Genomic DNA, 18,276 nt, shown 5'->3' with positions numbered 1-18,276 from the left:
AGAAGAACAAAAATCATGTCGTTCGGGTTAACATTACTCAAATGACAAAAAGTTATCTTCATGTGTAGCATGTCTAATTGCTGCCAAACATTGTACTTTTTAAGTACCCAAAGCTTTAACAGAGATAACAAGGCACTGTTACTATTTCCTCAGAGATACACGCATTTGCAAGATTATAGGGAGTTAGGTTTGGCAAGTGCAATCAGAGAATTCAATGACAAATGAAGCAAGGCATGCATGGTGTTACTTTACAAGAAAAGCCACTTTCTGCTTATGTTGAGCTAATTCAAATAGCTGATTAAGCCAAGGAGACCAACTTTTCAAGTCACATGCTCCTGTGTCTAACACATTAGGGTTACCTCTACATGAACCCTTTGGGGTTCCATCACATGATAACTGAAACAAAATATTAGTACAAGTCTTAATGGTTTCATCCAAATCTAAAGAAAACAAACTCTATTGCAAATCATAAAAGACTGCAGACATTTTAGGAATTTTAAACATGATGATTTTAATAATATACATTTAATAAACATGTTCACATTATGCACTTAATTTGTAATAGTATTTTAAAGTCTATGTAAAATAGATTCTAGGAAAAAACCCCAGATGACTTTATATATGTTCCCCACATCCTCTCATATTACTCTCTTGAAAAGGAAATAGTTGAATCTCTAAATTTGGTTACTATTTACTAGAATTTAACAGTGGTGCCCTGATTTCCAACAAGGAGGAGCCAAAGTTACAGCTCCGCAAGGTAAAACTTTAAAGGGTCACGTTGAACTGTGCAAATAACTAAAGAGATTAACCCCAGGAATGAATCTGACTTCTCATAGCTGGCGAGAACAAAAGTATCAAATGTTACCTGGAGGCAGAGCAAGTGCTGGCCTGACGGTGAGGCTGTTATTGCCACGGAGTTTCTGATGGACAGAAACTGCACTCAGGATGGCTTGCAAGTACTTTTCTTGTTCTATGCTGCTGGAAGATTCTAACGAGGAGGTAGGAGCTATAAAAGAAAAAGACATTGAATAAAACACCCTGTCTCTATGTTAATAAAAGTCTTTTATACAAGGGTTTTTTTTCCTTTTTCTTCAAGTTACCACACCCAAATACAGAAACCAGCCCCACTTAAAGCTCCAAACTATCAAGTGGCTAATCCTCCTATGATATTGGTTTCACCACACCTACTTCTTGATTGCCTCATCCTCCTCCCAGAAAGAGCCTTGGTGTGGAAAACCGCCACAGGGCTGTCCTTCCAAGAGCAGGCAGTGTTTCTCATTACCCAAGCCACTCAAATGAAGATTCACGAAAGATGACATCTTGATGACCTCCCCTGACCATCCTGTCCATGCTCCTGTTTAGGGGTAGAGGGTGGAGTGTTCCCTTGGCATCCAGGAAGGGGCAGAGGTTGGAATTTCCCAGGACCAGTAGCTTCATTCCAATTCTGCCACACGGGCTGAACAGGGGACATGAATGCGCAGGGGTTGTTTGTAGGAAGAGTGGAGGAAGATGGGGAGAAGACAGGAGCAGCTACTGCTAGATTCCCCGGACCTTCTAAAAGACGGGCAAAAAATATGCACAGATGGAAGCAACTGCGAGAGCAGTTCTGGGTGGGAGGGAGCCTGAGCCTGGTGTGCGGGGAGCACAACAGAAATCACTGAATGGGCCCAGATACTGTAAAGGGGTATCAGGAGGGCTTTACTAGAAAGACAACAGAGATTAACAAATTCTCTTAAATCTGAACAGGAAATAGTTAGAATTTCATATTTTGTCAGTTTTAAGATGCCATCATTATGTTTTATTAAGAAATGCACCATTATTTTATGTACTAAGAATAAAAACTGCCATTTAAATTAGGACATAACTCTTTCTGATCACTTCGATTATAAGATGTATCCTGATTTCAAATATATTAAAATGTAAGCAAATGTATAAGCTTAAAAATATAAAATACAGTACTTATATTAGATTAAAAAATAAGACACTAGTGGAATAAAATAGTTTCCATTTTTTTCCAACTGAAAGCTCAGTAATATGCTCATCAAGGCTCCCGAAATGACTCACTCACTTTATTTAACTTACATACACTGTGTTCTATTGTACCCACTAAGTAGCTTGGGAGGGTTCCTCAGGGAGAAACAGTTCAGAGCCAGGGAGAATAAACACAACAGTAACAATACAGTGTTGGGTGTATGCTGCCCTCAGTCAACCGAATGATCAGAGGCACGTCAGCCAGCTTTTTATTCTCTGGAGGGAAGCAGATGAGAATGAAGAAGAGATACCAAAAAGCACATGATTTTACTGGCTGAACCACAGAACTTGACTTACCTCATTTTGAAAGAGAAAAAAATGCAGACATCCCTAAATTGGATCTGATATCTTAGTGGCCCACTGTTTAATTTTACTGAGCATCTATTATAAGCTGGAAGTTACGAGAAAGTTCAGCAAAATATAGCTCCTGATTGACTTCAAGGCCTTAGGTTTGGTGCTCACAAGTATCCTCAGAAAGAGAGATAGCAACACTTATTATTTGTTTTCTTAAGTTGGCTGAATTCTAGCTTCCAAAAAACCTCTATTCTTGAGAGATTCTGAAACAGCACTTTGGTCATTGGTTTGCTGACTTGTTTTGTGTGTGTGTGTGACTTGTAGGAATGAAATAGGGTATCTCATACCACATGGGACAGAATCCCTACTTACCCTCAAAGCTGTTAAATATATCTAAATGCTTCCCAGAAGAAAAGAAAAAGAGTAGTATAATTTATTTCCCATATGTGGATATTTTGGTCTGTTGAAATGAAAACAGCCTAGAACCAAAGACTTTATTACCGTATTTTTTGGACCATAAGATGCACCTAGGTTTTAGAGGAAAATAGGAAAAAAAAAATTGAAGCAAAAAATGTGGTAAAATATTTAATAACGTATTTCATCAATGTAAATGTAAGCAGAACTCAACAGCAGCGTTAACAACCATTATTCCTCCCAAATTTGCGGGAGGGAAGAAAAAAGAAAAAAAAAGTAAAAAAGTGTGTCTTATAGTCTGAAAATATGGTATGTTAATTTCTATTAAGAGCCCAATACAGACAGACATATTAAGATGTCAAATTCAAGGTGGAGCCCCACATTTTCAAGTGCAGTTCTTGTTCAAGTTTTGCACGTTGGGTATGGCACAGGTGTGAGAGGCCTGACGACAGGGAACAACGGGCATTCCCCGATTTTACTTCTTGTAGTTTTAGGAACACTCTGCAGTGAAGGATCATGATTGTGCTGTACGGAGATGCTTACCTGCGTGGGGGGAGTTCTGAGATTTGAAAAGACCCACTACTCCCTTCCCATGGAATCCTCCAGATCGGAGGAGCAGGGTACTGCTTCTTGAGTTCTTCCAACATACGACAGGCAGGCGATTGTGTCGGTAGCAGCGGGCTACTCTTGGTAAACTACTGTCCTGTATGGCTTGAGGTATGACTAAAAGGCCAGGGTAGCTTTGGGGACATGGAGGGAGAAAGAGAATGGTTTGGGTCGGTGAGGGAGAAGGGTAGGGAGAGGAGAAGGGAAAAGAAATGGGGACAGTGGGAGAGAGAGAATATAAAAATATGAATATCATAATACCATAGTCATTTTCTTTAAGATCAAATCTCTAAGCTGGTTTATTTCTTTTACAATTTTTTCATTGCTTATTTCCCACAGTCATGTTCTCAGACTCAGAAACATTGGTTGAGAGGTAAGATGTGTATTTAAACAAGGAACTCAGTCTCAAGTCAGTTCTTCAGTGGTTGAGAAGAAAAGACCTAAATGGTGAAAACAGTTAACACACCCACTAATTTGTAGCGTTTTTTTTTTCAAAATAAGCCCCTTTCATTGCTACTGCAGAGTTTTGCTCAATAGCCTTAGCTTAGAACATAAAGATGGTATGTAGAATTAGTTAAAAAGCTTCTGTTAAACTGATGACCTCCCTTACCTCACACGCTACTTTTCGTCAACTTGGAATAAAGATTGTAAGGTCAATGTAGTAGTAATGCCAACTTGATGAGAATGACAAGCCAAACTGTCACCTGATTAGACTGCTGAAATGATGAGAGACTAGAGCACACTAATACCAGATGTCCTGATATGGTGAAGGGGTTAAAAAGAAAACCAAATGATTTCTCACGTAAGAACAATATGCTTGACTGTCAAACAAGTTTAAATATTTTATTAACACTACATGTTGATAATATTTTTAAAAGATTAGCTCATAAAACTACAAAATATGATGTTGGGAAAATAGACAAGGGTACCTTGTTTTTATAGATTAATAAGTATAAGAAGATAGTCAGGTTTCAGAGGCCTCTCCTTCCTTTAGTTTATTTAGAAATATCACACTAAAGAGATTTCTAATCAATAACCACCCACCTCTAAGCCCATACTGTCGGTGTGGGTTTTTAAACTGTGGTGATACATACCTAACATAACATTTAACACGGTAACCATTTCAGGTGTACAAGTTGGTGACTTCAGTAGGTTCACAGTACTGGGCAACCACAACTCTCTATTTCCAGAATGTCTAATCCCCTACCTTGATACACACCAGTGCTGACAGGAGGGAGATGAAGTCTGGTTTATGGTCATGGAAATCATAACCTTCAAGGACTTCAGTGAATGAATGACTTTCCATTCTTAACTAGCGATGCCTTGGAAGCATTCTGAAAGCCTAGCATGTGGTGTTCCAGGAAGGCAGAGGCTGTGATTTCTGACACGACGAACTGATGAAGAGATCTCGCTGAAGACAGTCATTCCAGAAGACTGGAATGACTCTCAGGGCCCTCTAACTCCACTTTAATATCTGTTTTCCTGCTCAGTTGTTCCTGGATACACTGATCTCATATATTAGGTAACGGAGTGTTGCTTAACGGCTTCAGGGGCTGCTTTAGTAGTCACTGGGAAAGAACCAGCATACCCTTCACTCCTGCCCCCCTTGTGGACTGTCCCCTCGTTCCATGGGACGTGAGCACCACAAAACCATGCTTCCTGCACACAGGATCCACACTTTCTTGCCCCCAGGCATGGGCTTGAGTGACAACTGGACAGCCACTAGTGCTGGGCAACTCCTGGTGGGTCTGAAGGCCAGCAGAAGCTACTCTCAGTGTGAGTCTCATTTGGTGATGAAAGGTAAGTCCATTTACCTGCCAACCAGCCCACCCCACTACCACAGCCATTAGCTCTGGGCATCAGTGTAAGCCTCAGGAGGTAAGACTGGCTTTCAGAAGCTGCTGCGGAAGCTTTTAAATAAAAAACAAACACAAGTGCTTAAAACGTAAATGAGTCCACAGCACTACCACCTAAGTTAGCCCAGGAGGTGGCCCATTCCCAGCCTCCAAGGAGATTCACTTGTGTCTTCTCCCAGTCACTATTTCCCTCTCCTCAAAGATTATCACTACACCCTTGAGTGCCAACGACATGAATGAGTTTTGCCTGTTTTTGAATTTTAGAAAAAAGAATGAGCAGAAGTTATTCTTTGGTTTCTAACTTTGTTTGCTTGACATTATGTTTGTCAGATCCATCCATGCGATCGCATATACTGTAGTTCATTCATTTTTGTCACTGTACAGCATCCCACTGTGTGATGGCGCTATTTATTCCACTGCTGGTTTCTGGCTTTTGACTATGTAAGAAAATGTTTCCATGAACATTTGTGTAGATTTCCTTTGGGAGCACGTATACACTTCTGTTGGAAATTCTACCCACCCCAGGAGCAGAAGCAGCAGGTAACGGGCTATGCACAAGTTGACTAGGTGTTCAGATGTTAGGAGATGCTGCCAGACAGCTTTCAAAGTCTTCCAACCAATTTATAGTCCCGGCAGCAGCGAATGAGTTCCACTTGCTCAACACTCTCCCTGCATTTTGTATTGCTGGTCTTTTAACTCTTAGCCATTTCTGCAGGAATAAAGTAGTCTCATTGGGACTTTAATTTGTATTTGTTTGAAGACTAATAATTCAAGCACCTGTTCAGATATTCACTGGCCACCAGGACATCTTCTTTTGTGAAGTGCCTGTTTAGATCTCTTGCCATTTTTATGGCCTTTTTACTCTCCTAATGGTGTCTTCTGATGTAAGAAGTTCTTATCAATCTTTTACTTTATGGGTAGTGCTTTTCCTGTCCTAAGAGACTGTAAGGTTATTAAGGTATTCTCCTATCTTTTAGAAGCTTTCTTGTTTTAACCTTTTACATGTAGATCTATAGACCAATGGAACTGATTTTTGTGGATGGTGTAAGGCAATGGTGGTCAAAATTAATTTTTTTCTTGTATGGATATCCAGCACCATTTATTGAAAAAACATTTTCCCCTGCTCTTAAGTGTTGTCTTTATTTTAAATCAAGTGTTCATTTATGTTGAACTCTTTCTAGCTTCTCTATTCTCCTCTGCTGGTCTGTTCATCTATCCTCGTGCCAGTCTCATGCTGGCTGAATTACTGCAGCTTTATAAAACAGTCCTGCAGTATTATTAAAACAGCCTGTAGTTTCATTCTGTAAGCCTATTCTGACTACTCTTGGCCTTTGCATTTTTTATATAACTCTTAAAAATTATCATTTCAATTTCCATAAACATTTTTTCTGGGATTTTGATTGGGACCACACTGAATCTATAGGTCAGTATTTGGAGAAATCACAGTTTTAGAGTATTATGTAGTTTAACCTAAGAACGTGAAATATCTTTTTACTTGTATCTTTAATGGTCCTCAATATTGTTTTGACTGTTCGGTGCAGAGGTCTTACATGTTTTTTTGTTTTTTTTAAAATATTTTATTTATTTATCTTTAGAGGGGAAGGGAAGGAGAGAGGGAGAGAAATATCAATGTATGGTTGCCTACATGTTTTTCATTAGATTTATTCCTAAGTATTTAATGTTTTTACTGATACTCTAAATAATATCATTAGTACCAAAATAACATTACTTAAAATTTCATTTTTTAATTATTTGTATTTGGTATATACATGACTAATTTCTATATAATGGTCTTATACTAGTGGCCTTACTAAATTCACTTTTTAATTAAAAAAATTTATCTGTAGATTCCTTCAGATTTTCTATGCATACAATCAAGTCATTTATGAATAAAAATTTTATTTCTTTCTTTTACCATCTTTATACCTTTCAATTTTGATTTTTTGCCTTTTTTCATGTCCTAGGACCACTAGTGAAACAGCAAATAGAAGGTAACAGTGGGCATCCTTGTCTTGTCTTACTTCCAGAGTAAAAGTTTTCAATATCTTACCATTAAATAATTTTTGCTGTAAAAATTTTTATACACTAGATTTAAAAGCTTCCTTTCTATTTTAATTTGTTAAAATTTCTTTTTCTAAAAATCATAAAATTATTTTCTGTGTATAATGAACTTACATTTTTCTTCTTAATTCTTTTAATGTGGCATCTTATGCTGATTAATTATCAGCTGTCGAGCCAGTTCTGTTTTCTTGTGATAAATTCCACTTGGTCATAGTGAACTGTCCTGTGTGAAACTAACCTTGGTCTTTATTGCTAGTAAAATTTTTCTTTAAAATCTACTTTGAGCCCTGGCTGGTGTAGCTCAGTGGATTGAGCGCGGGCCTGCGAACCACACGATCGCGGTTTGATTCCCAGTCAGGGCACATGCCTGGGTTGCAGGCCAGTTCCCAGCAGGTGACTCACGAGAGGCAACCATACATTGATATTTCTCTCCGTCTCTCCTTCCCTTCCCCTCTAAAGATAAATAAATAAAATCTAAAAAAAACTACTTTGATACTTTATTGTTAATAACTTTTTTAAAGGTAGTTTTGCATGGTGTATTTGTTCTGTCTCTTACTCTCAATCTTTAGTATTCTTGTATATTAGTTATATCCCTTAAAAAGCAGCAGTAAGCTTTTAAAAATTTTGATAATCTTTTTATTTTAATTGGAACATTTAGTCAATTTACAAGTAATTTAATTACTAATATATTTGAATTTAAATTTACCATCTTACTACTTGCTTCCTATTTGTTCTATCTGTCCCATGTTTTCTTATTTCTTTCTTGCCTTCTTTTGGAGGCAAGAAAGCTAGAGGGATATATATTATTTTATATCATCATAAATATTTTATAACAAGTGTTCTATTACATTTTAATTTTGTTTCTGACAAGCTGAAATGATAAACGAGGTCTATTTTCTCACTGGCAGGCACGATTTTGACAGCCAGCTTCCTGAACAGCAGGGCATTCACCCTGACACTGTCACTTACACTGGTGATCTACAAAGAGAATCCAGTTAGAAGGACAAAGCACCAGGGTAAATTACTGCACATGCTACAGAATCACAACCTTCCAGTACCCAGTGCAAATTTTTTATTTGGCCTAAATCTCAAACTATATTCCCAACTTGTTTTGAAAGTTTCACATCGGTAGTATTTGTAAACCTCAACTGGCATTTAAAGTGAGATCTTTATAGTTCTTCTAGAATAGTGGGGTTGAAACTAATAGTAACCCTGAGACAACTTTCTAATATATGTCCAGGGCTCACAATTTACAAAGTGCTTCACAGAATTATTCTATTTATCCACACCACGAATTTATAAATGCAAAGAAAAGAATTCCCCTGGAGATGAAAATGATTTAACTGTGGATGGTAAAAATATAGTTTTAAAAAACAAAGCATGGTACAGGGCTTAATAGATAGACAAAACAGCAAGAGGTAAGAATAGAAAAAGATTATGTGTTCATTGACATTCTTTGAGTAATATTCCTTGGAAAATATTCTAATTAGATAGCACAAGAAAACCCTGTCTACACTTGGGTCCGCAAATTACAGCCTCTGGGCCCAAACTGGCTCCGCTCTTTCATTCGCTGACCGTCTACGGCTGCTTTTGGAGCAGAGTTGAGCAACTGCGACGACAGACCATATGGCCTGCAAAATATGTACTAACTGGTCTTTTACAGGAAAAATTTGTAGTCCCTTGGCCAATAGCAGACTCTCATCTTTCCTATCTGCCTGGGCAAATCCTATTCTGACTTTGGTTACCTTCAGGCACAGTAGGAAAGAAGCAAATAGGAAAAGACAAAAAATACGAGGAATTCATAAAGGGGACAAAAGCTGTTGTTACCCCTAACCTTCTGATCTAATACAGGCACTGTTCAGTGATGTCACTGCACTTCTGACAACGCCAGAGAGGGGATGCTCATGCTGCATGAAGGGTCCCGTAATCACACATATCCTGGGGAGCTCACTCCTATTTTCTGACAGTTTTCTCTCTCTGGGCTATGGATGCAAACAGCCCACTCAAGACTCAAAAGGAAGAAAGGAAAGAAGGTCTCGTTTGGAGCCCCCGAACACACTCACCTCCGGCAGAGTGAGTACATCCTGTTGGAGGCCGTAATTCGAAAATACTCTGGTTTTGAGCGAGAAGAGCTGCCGCTTATGGTTCCCAAACCTAAACGCTGATAGTCTCTGAAACAAGCTTTTTCCACTAACTGTTCCATGGTAGACTTCTCCGAGGCCTTCAGAGTGGTACTGGTGGGGAGTTCACTGTCATCTGAAACTGTGACGGCAGAAAGAAGTTTTGAAAAAATGATGCAGAACAAAGTAGAAGATCAAATACTTCCTTTTGGAGAGGTTTCTTAAACCAAAGGAGGTTTATATCAAGGCTACAGATCCACGGATATCACAAATCATGTAACTTCTAGGAGCAATCACTACGTTCAAACGATCTTAACAGTAATGAATATTCGAGAAATAAAATATCTGCTCAACTGACTCAAAATGTCAGCAGAATTAACTCAACATGTCTAACAAAATACGATTTTGAATTCATTACCCATAGTTTTAAGTCAGGTGTGCTTATTAATGCCAAAGTATAATGATTTCTATTTGGGTCTCTAATAGAATTTTTAATATGATCACTATACAAACTCATCACCCAGGTTTCAGTTAACTTTTCAAAGCATGAACTTTTATTAGAAATTTCTAGATTAAACAGAAGTTCACTGGTGGGAAAAGACCTTTCTTAGAGCGATATAAAGAAGTTACACTTTTTCTGTTGAAATATTTTTGTCCCAGGACGTGCTGTCCATGGGAAACCCCCTCACAACTGTGCAGTCACAGGTTTTAGATGTGGAAGAATTTACCCAATAATCAAGTACTTCAGGGAGGATTAAAAAAGACACATTAGTAATTGGTTCTATAGGTTCTAACTAAAAACACCTCTATTGTTAACTCTCTGAATTTACTTTTCTATTTATTTGTAAAGTAAGAGAAGTCAAATAAAGCTTTCAAAATTTTTGGAAATGTTCTCAACATTACAATGTCAAAGGGAAAAATATGTCTCTCTTCCATAAAAGAAAAAAAACCCCAACCTAACAGCTTATCCCTATAAATGCCACAAATATACAACTTTGTGTGTTAGTTCGTGAACTTCACAATGCAAGTGTATTATCAGGTATTAGTTTTGTGTAGCCTTTTTATTTTCAGAGGAGCTAGGAACATTATAGAATTTGGTCTTTTGGCAAAAAGCCATCACAGAATATAGTTTTTGTTCCATGATGTCCCAAACATGTTGAATTAGAAGAGTCACTAGTGATAGGTAGCAATCATTTCTTAGGGCTTTCCATGTGACTGGAGAGGCCAGGGTTCCAACAAATGGTCACTTCAGTAATGGAACGGTGAGTCTCTTCATTGTCGCCGGGGGCGAGCTTGTAGGCACATGTACTAAAATGGAGACATTTAGCCAGTGATATCTCTCAGATGAGGCTTATTATTATTGTTATTATTTTATAACTGTATAAACACTGATGATTGACTCTAAAATCCCAAGGGAAAAAAGGGTACAATGGCATTCTGCTTCTCTACTAGAGCAAATTCTCTGTAGTGTTAACTCCATAAGCATACTCGATACTGGGCTCAGGAACAGAAAACAGTCAGTCAGGGGGTTTGCTACTGGTTTTCTGCCCCTGTTTTCTTGACTGAGAGGTATCTCAGCTTCCCAGATTCTGACCTTTTCAATATTTAGCAGGTATTTAAAAAATCATCTAAGAATCCCTTCATCTTCAGTCTTCCATCTGGATTAAGAACATCCACAATATTCTCACCAAGAACCCAAATCTTCAGTTGGAAATATCCAATGTTCTTACCTTCTTATTCTTAATCCATAGTTATAAGGTACGGGGACTACTTTATAACTCAATTTCTTATGCAGTGGGGTTTCTTTCTGTTTCCCTTTAATACGACCCATATACCTTGGCTACAGATTTAGTAAAGGAGAAGCATAATTTAACCAAATCTTACATGAACAGTGGAATATTGGGATCTTTTTTTTTAAGTTCTGAAAAGCTGTTAAGTGCCTCTAATCTTCTTATGAGATCTAGGTTTTTGTGAGTCAGGTTTAAGTGCAACTAGTCTTAGTGTCTTATTCTTACTCATATAAGGAGAAAGAACGAAATTCATTCACGAAGGAAAGACAAGTTCTCACATACCAGATATGTCATCTTCTTCATTCCACCCAGGACGATTCACTCTCTCTTCCACAATTGTCCCTGTCCTCTTCTTCAGTAAGTACTGACGCCCAATGGTCATTTTCCCTGCCCTTTTGGCACCTTTCACAATCGTTTTTGAGAAGGTGCTACAAGCCATAAAGCCAAAGAGAATGTCAATTTGTATGAAGATATCACCCATATTTCTGATGGCCCCAAAGCTCAACCTGTTTCTCCTCCATTTCCATAGCTACTAGTATTGCAGCTACTAGTATTGTATCCAGACCCGCATTAAGCCCCTCCCTCTTTAGATTACTTTTTACATGGCAGCAGACTAATTTCCAATAAAACATTGCTGCCATCAGAACACTGTTTTAGGTAAAAGGTGCAAGGACCTAGAGCGGGACACAAAGCACTTCTCACCCCCAATCTAAACTCTTCAGTCTGGCTTTCTGGCCAAGCAGGCCCTAACCCACTCCGGGTACCCACGCCACTACCCCCCCGCCCAAATGATGCCATGGAAGTCCCAGGAGGAAGCCAGATGGCCCCTCCCACTGACACAAGCTCTGCTCACTCATAGGCTTCTCTCCAAGATCATATGACAGTTATAGTTGGCAACACCTCACTTCTTAAATGCTCTGAGTGCTATGTCTGGTGTTCTACCTTCTGACACTAAACCCTTTAAGACACAGAAAAGAGTAACACATACCCCCCTTTTGTGAGGAGAAGAAAAAAGAAATCAGAAATCTGAGCATCCTTTTGAGAATCAGTTTTAATTAAAGGGACACTAATGTGTTAATCACATGGACCTAAAAGTACTTTATTTATTTATATAGTTTACCTTTTCTGGCTGATAGAAAATGTGGGCACAGGTTATTTATAATCCAGAGCACTAAACAAAGAACCTATTTCCTAAATAATCATATTGAGATGAAGGTTTCAACTAAGATTGTTTTTTATTACATTCTTCTCTACCACAAAGAACAGAACTCTTTTTGTGTTTTCTTACCATCTGGTGAAAAGTGATAAGGATTCTTTTATTGTCAAATAGTTGTATCAGACCTGTCTTTAGTCATTTGAAATGTAAATCTGCAGGTTATGAAATATATTTTAGATAATTATTAAAAATAATAAAATACTGGTATTTCCTAAATTAAAGTGTATTGTGAATCACTTCAAGTATAATTTAAGCTCAATGTGACTTTTGAAAAATTTTTCCAACTACAGCTGTAGCTTTGTTTTATATAATCAAGACAATTCTGCTCTGGCTGGTGTGGCTCAGTGGACTGAGCACTGGCCAGTGACACAAAAGGTCACTGGTTCAATCCCTGGTCAGGGCACATGCCTAGGTTGCAGGCCAGGTCCCCAGGTGGGGGTGTGTGAGAGGCAGCAGATCAATGTTTCTCTCCCTCTCTTTCTCCCTCCCTTCCTCTCCTTGCAAAAACAAATAAAATTTTTTCTTTTAAAAAAGACAATTCTAAGATATTTTAAAAATTTAAACTGCTCTCTCTCTTTTGTAGCTGGATAGTATAAACTTGATACTATAAGCTTAACTTTATATATATGAGTATTCAGTAACTTTTTCCCAGATGGTTTCTACCCACGAAACACTGTGAGAAGCTTTGCTTCTACAGGGCTGGGGTCATGATTATCAAAGGCTCCTCTGTGACTACACAGTGCTAAGACAAGATGCTTCGCTCACTTTTAAACACCTACAAAGCTGTTCATGCTTCATCCTGTCATACCTGGATATGTGTGTTCTCCTTCCCTTGCCACCTGTTAAATGGTCCAGGTGACTAGCTAGGCAACTGAGAAATGACAAGCTGTCTGGAGCCTCAACTCTCTACAATGCCCAGCAAAAGTCACTTTCAGGCAAAGGAAAAGCTTTTTTCCCTTTAAGTCTGCAGATTACTCCCTGATATATAATCTGTATTGGCAGATACCCAAACTTCAGATGATTAATGATTAAAGAACTGAAATATTAGCCCCTATATTTTATCACTAATTGAAGAGAATTTTAAAGCAACTGTTAGTCTGTAATAACTAAAATTTAAATTTCAACATAAATTCCTAGAAAATTTCCTTAGAAAATTAGGGCTTATTCTAAAGAAATATGACAACTAAACACAATGCCTGATCCTGGATTGGATCCTTTACCAGGCAAGAAAAACAAGTAGTTATAAAGGCTCATCAGCAAAATCTGAATATGAACTTTGGGTAAATAAGCTCTATACCAATGAAATTTCCTGGATGTGATTACTGCACTGTGGTTACATACAACAGTATCTTTATTATTACCAAATACAGACTGATGTATTTTAGAATAAAGAGGCATTATGTCTGTAACTCAAATGGTTTAGAAAAAATATATATGCGAGAGAATGATAAAGAAAATGGAGCAAGTACTAACAGTTGTGAATACGAATAAAGGGTACACAGGATTCTTTGTACTGGGGCTGTAACTCTCCTGTAAATTTGAAATTGCATTAAAACAAAAAGTTACAAAAAAGAAAAAGAAAAAGAAAGACTTCCATTTTTAGATCAAAGCAGAATGTCTACTAGACCTGGATATGACTGAAAACTGAATGGACTGCTCAAAGGCAGTCAGCGAGTGATCTTTATGGAAAAAAGGAAAATAGAATTTCACATTTAAAAATGTATCATGAGCATAGACATAAGAGTCAAGCCTCTTGTAGCTTTCACTTTTGAAACCTGTTACAAATATCAGTGCTGCCTTCTAGGCCTAGTCCAACAGGCTCGACAGAATGGCAAAGAGAGAGCAGTCCGTACGCCTGGACCCCAGGGGCAGGCCACTCCCCCCACCAGTGCACTGTGCAGGGCTAAAGTGAAGAGAGCAGACGGTGTTCTTACCGAAAGGAAGTGTTCTTTTCCTTCTGTTTGGGTAAAATTATTTGTGGGGTAGTTTGCCCAGTAGCAAAAGCAAAGGTGGTGAAAATGGACTGAGGGTAACGGAACTTCATCAGCTGCTTCTTAAAGATCTCTACTACTTCTGGACTCACTTCTTCATCAAACGCTACTTTAATCAACTAGAAAGAAAGAGATTAAACATATCCAAAGCATTAAGGAATTCCAGATAATTTCCCCCAAATTACTAAAATAACAAAAAGTAACAATAATAAATGGCAAGAGTTTGCAGGTTGAAGGGGACTTGGATGTCATGCAATACAATTTTTTAATTTTAAAAATAAAAACGATGACTCAGAGAGGTTTAATTGACAGAGAGGTTTAGTTAGCAAGAAAAATCATGTATCTTGAAGTCGCCTTGCTTTCCAGCTACCTTTTCTCTGATGTGATAGGGAAGTTAACTGCTAGTGGCTGGAGGAGGAAACACGGCCTTCTCACTTCTCAATTGCTGGTTCCAGATAGGGAATTTGGCCTAACCAGGTCTCTTCCTACCCTGAGACCTTATAAACCTAGTAAGGAAAAACTTGGACTGGAATCCCAACCAGGATAGTCAGCGATGCTCTAATTTACAGTCCTTTGGCAGCTGCAACAGTGAAGAAATCTCTAGGAAGTCACTGCTCTCAGGTGATGGGAGAAGGTCTGCAGCCCAGAGATCTGCAGCCTCTCATTCCCATAATTAGCACATGGAGAAAAGAGAGAGGAGGGCTTCTTGACCAGAAGGAATGAGGAAAGAATTGGAGCCCTTGGAAACCTGAGAAGCCAGAGGCAAAGCATTAAGAATAGCAAAGCAAAAAACAAAGAAAACACCACTCATCCAGCATCTGGTCTGCAACGGTAATTCCACAAGTTCTGATGCGTTCAGAGCTCCCTGAAGCAAATGCCGAGCCAACTGCTTCCTGTGCAAAGGCTTTCTCAAACACAGACTGAGGCACGCCTCGGCAGAGAACAAAAGTCAGTTGTGCGTGTGTCTGAATTTCTAAGATTACTGAATACTGACTGATGATCTGTTGATATTCTGCGTTGGCCACAGGGCTCAGGAAATGAGGGATTAAATCCAAGACTATTCATGTGTTACACGGTTGAAGGTTATCCTCTCAGACCCTCTGATCCTCCTCATCTACCAACCACTGACCACATGACCAGAGAAAGCAGCCCTGACATCATTTGTAGAAAACTTTTAACTAACAGAAGAATGGCCCCCCTTTCTTAATACCTGAAAAGATGCCGACGTGATCTGTAGTCCTTCTTGCATGTTCTGCTGTAGCTGGTTCTGCACTGTGATCTTCTTCTCCTTGGTGATGGAGGCAATCGGAATACTTCGCATAACCGTCTGCTCACCAACTATAGGAAGACAGGGCACAGACTCAGCAATAGCACATTCCTGCACATTTCTAGCATCTCTGCTGCTCATTCCGTCAGCCTCTGCTGGAGGAATGCATCTGGAGAGGGCAATGCCCAGGAATTCAGAGAGAGAAAATGCCATGATTCTGGACTCACATTCATTAATTTTACTGCATGGCCATTCACTTCTACATGCTCAACGGCTACAGAATGATTCCTGGAGGAAGTGAGAGGGAAGGCGAGCTTTGAAGAGAGTGTAGGTTTAGATCTGTAGAGGGGTAGAGGGAGGGCAGGTCAGACAGCCACACCAGGAACAGAACAGGGGGAACAACATGCAAGGCCCTCAGCTCATAGGCCAGAGGGGTGAGCTCTGAATCAGGTTTATGGGACTTCAGTGGCAGTATGTTTATCCACTCATCATCATCAGAATTCCTTATTTCTTGGACCTGTCAATTCCTAAACTGGAATATTCATGTTAAGCTCATACCCAGAGGCTAAACAAAATTAGATGTACAAAGGGTTTAAGTTCATGGATGTATGCAACACCTACGTTTATATAACACATCTAAAATGATCAGATTTCTCTGTGTACTATAAAGGACAAATAGTATATTAAAAATTTAAAAAGGGAAATACACTGAAAGAGGCAAATAAAAAAAGGTTTTCTCTAATAAAAAATGTGAAATTAACCCTAAAATTGACAGGATAAGAGGACAATACAGCTTTCACACTAAGTATGCCATTGATTTGCTTGAAATAAATTAGAGCAATTTAAATTGCTCTAATGACCAAGGGTCTCATATATTTATATGCCCAATATGTATGTTTATGGTCATTGAACTTACAAAAATACAAAAAATTGTAAGTACTGGATACATAGTATCTTCCCAAAATACATATGCTTTCAGCCCTGGCTGGTGTAGTTCAGTGGATTGAGTGTGGGCCTGTGAACCACACAATTGTGGTTCGATTCCCAGTCAGGGCACATGCCTGGGTTGCAGGCCAGTTCCCAGCAGGGGACTCACGAGAGGCAACCATACATTGATATTTCTCTCCGTCTCTCTCCTTCCCTTTCCCTCTAAAGATAAATAAAATCTTTAAAAAATACATATGCTTTCAAATACAAATGTAATTTATGTATAATAATTTGACAGCAGAGGACAAAGAAATTTTGCTCTATTTTCACTCTTTTTTAAAAATCAGCACAACTATTTCCATAGATTCATTTTGTTTATTGAAATTTATGAGCTTTTTGCTTATTATGCATTAAGCAATCTTTCATGACCGAAATAATGGGCCATCTTGATTCTAGCCACACAAGAGCTATACAACTGTGAGCTTTTCCAAGACATTACATTTCGTATGTCTGAACTATACTGTCTAACGGAATGCATGGCACACAGCGTGCAATCAGCAGATGTTGATGGATGAGTACTTTCAGGGGAGGGAGGAACTTCAGTGACCGCTTGTCCCATAGTGCCTAGTCCTCAGCATGCGTCACAGTCATTTCTGGGGGTTAAAAACACACAGACGCCTAGGTCTCTGCATTCTTAGGATCCTAATTCAGATTTTAATTCAATTGTTTGAGGGTTAGGCCCAGAACTGGTATGTTTAAACACACATATATATATATTGATTGATTTTACAAAGAGAGGAAGGAAGAGGAAGAGAGAGAGAAACATCTGTTGGTTGCCTCCCACATACACCCTGAGTGGGGACTGAACCAGCCAGCTAGGTATGTGCCCTGATGGGGGACTGAACCCACAAACTTTTGGTGTATGAGACAACACTCCAACCAACAGAGCCACATCCGCAAGGAAGTTAAAAAAAGGAGAGCTTTCTAGATAATTCAAATTCATCAGTCAAGGTTTGTGAACCACTGCATTTTCACTAATCAAGCTCAATTCACTCACTGTATGAAAGGGGACACGGAATCCCAGAGAGGTTAGGGGACCTAAGAAACCAAGACTGGTCACAGCAATCTCAATCCGAGCTGCTTGGTTTGTAGTCCAATAGTTTTACCCAAACCCAGTAAGTTTTCCCATCAACTAGAATAGTTTGTATAGAGACTACAGTGATTTTAANTAATTCAAATTCATCAGTCAAGGTTTGTGAACCACTGCATTTTCACTAATCAAGCTCTATTCACTCACTGTATGAAGGGGAAACGGAATCCCAGAGAGGTTAGGGGACCTAAGAAACCAAGACTGGTCACAGCAATCTCAATCCGAGCTGCTTGGTTTGTAGTCCAATAGTTTTACCCAAACCCAGTAAGTTTTCCCATCAACTAGAATAGTTTGTATAGAGACTACAGTGATTTTAAAGAGACTTGATAGGACATGCTACTTCTTGCTAACATAGACGACTATGTAGGGTAACAGAAAATAGAAATGGAAGTTGAGGAAATGTAGTGAACAGAAGCTGCCTGCTAAGAGGGGAGTGGGGTTAGTTGAAACGGGATGAGAGGGAGGTGGGTTAGTTAGTTGATGCAGTACTGCCTGTGGTGCTTAGCACACTGTTCCAAAAAAGCTAGCTGTACAGTTGTGTGTAGGACTCAGA

At 38.9% G+C, this 18,276-nt stretch overlaps 1 protein-coding gene across 2 annotated transcripts in view; it reads right to left on the bottom strand.

Moving 5' to 3' along the window:
* Positions 1-18,276, bottom strand: part of SBF2 (SET binding factor 2) — a 424,767-nt gene that overhangs the window by 43,984 nt on the left and 362,507 nt on the right. For both annotated transcript variants that reach the window (XM_037050085.1, XM_037050086.1), the window contains exons 23-28: positions 15,590-15,717; positions 14,323-14,498; positions 11,455-11,600; positions 9,326-9,524; positions 3,283-3,479; positions 866-1,006 (exon numbers count right to left, since the gene is read on the bottom strand). In XM_037050085.1, the coding sequence (XP_036905980.1) occupies positions 866-1,006; positions 3,283-3,479; positions 9,326-9,524; positions 11,455-11,600; positions 14,323-14,498; positions 15,590-15,717 (987 nt within the window). The remainder of the gene's footprint in view (positions 1-865; positions 1,007-3,282; positions 3,480-9,325; positions 9,525-11,454; positions 11,601-14,322; positions 14,499-15,589; positions 15,718-18,276) is intronic.

Source organism: Sturnira hondurensis, unplaced genomic scaffold (assembly GCF_014824575.4).
Source record: "Sturnira hondurensis isolate 20B ecotype Veracruz unplaced genomic scaffold, ASM1482457v3 Scaffold0006505, whole genome shotgun sequence".
NCBI lineage: Eukaryota > Metazoa > Chordata > Mammalia > Chiroptera > Phyllostomidae > Sturnira > Sturnira hondurensis.
This window is presented reverse-complemented; position numbering and strand designations above follow the sequence as displayed.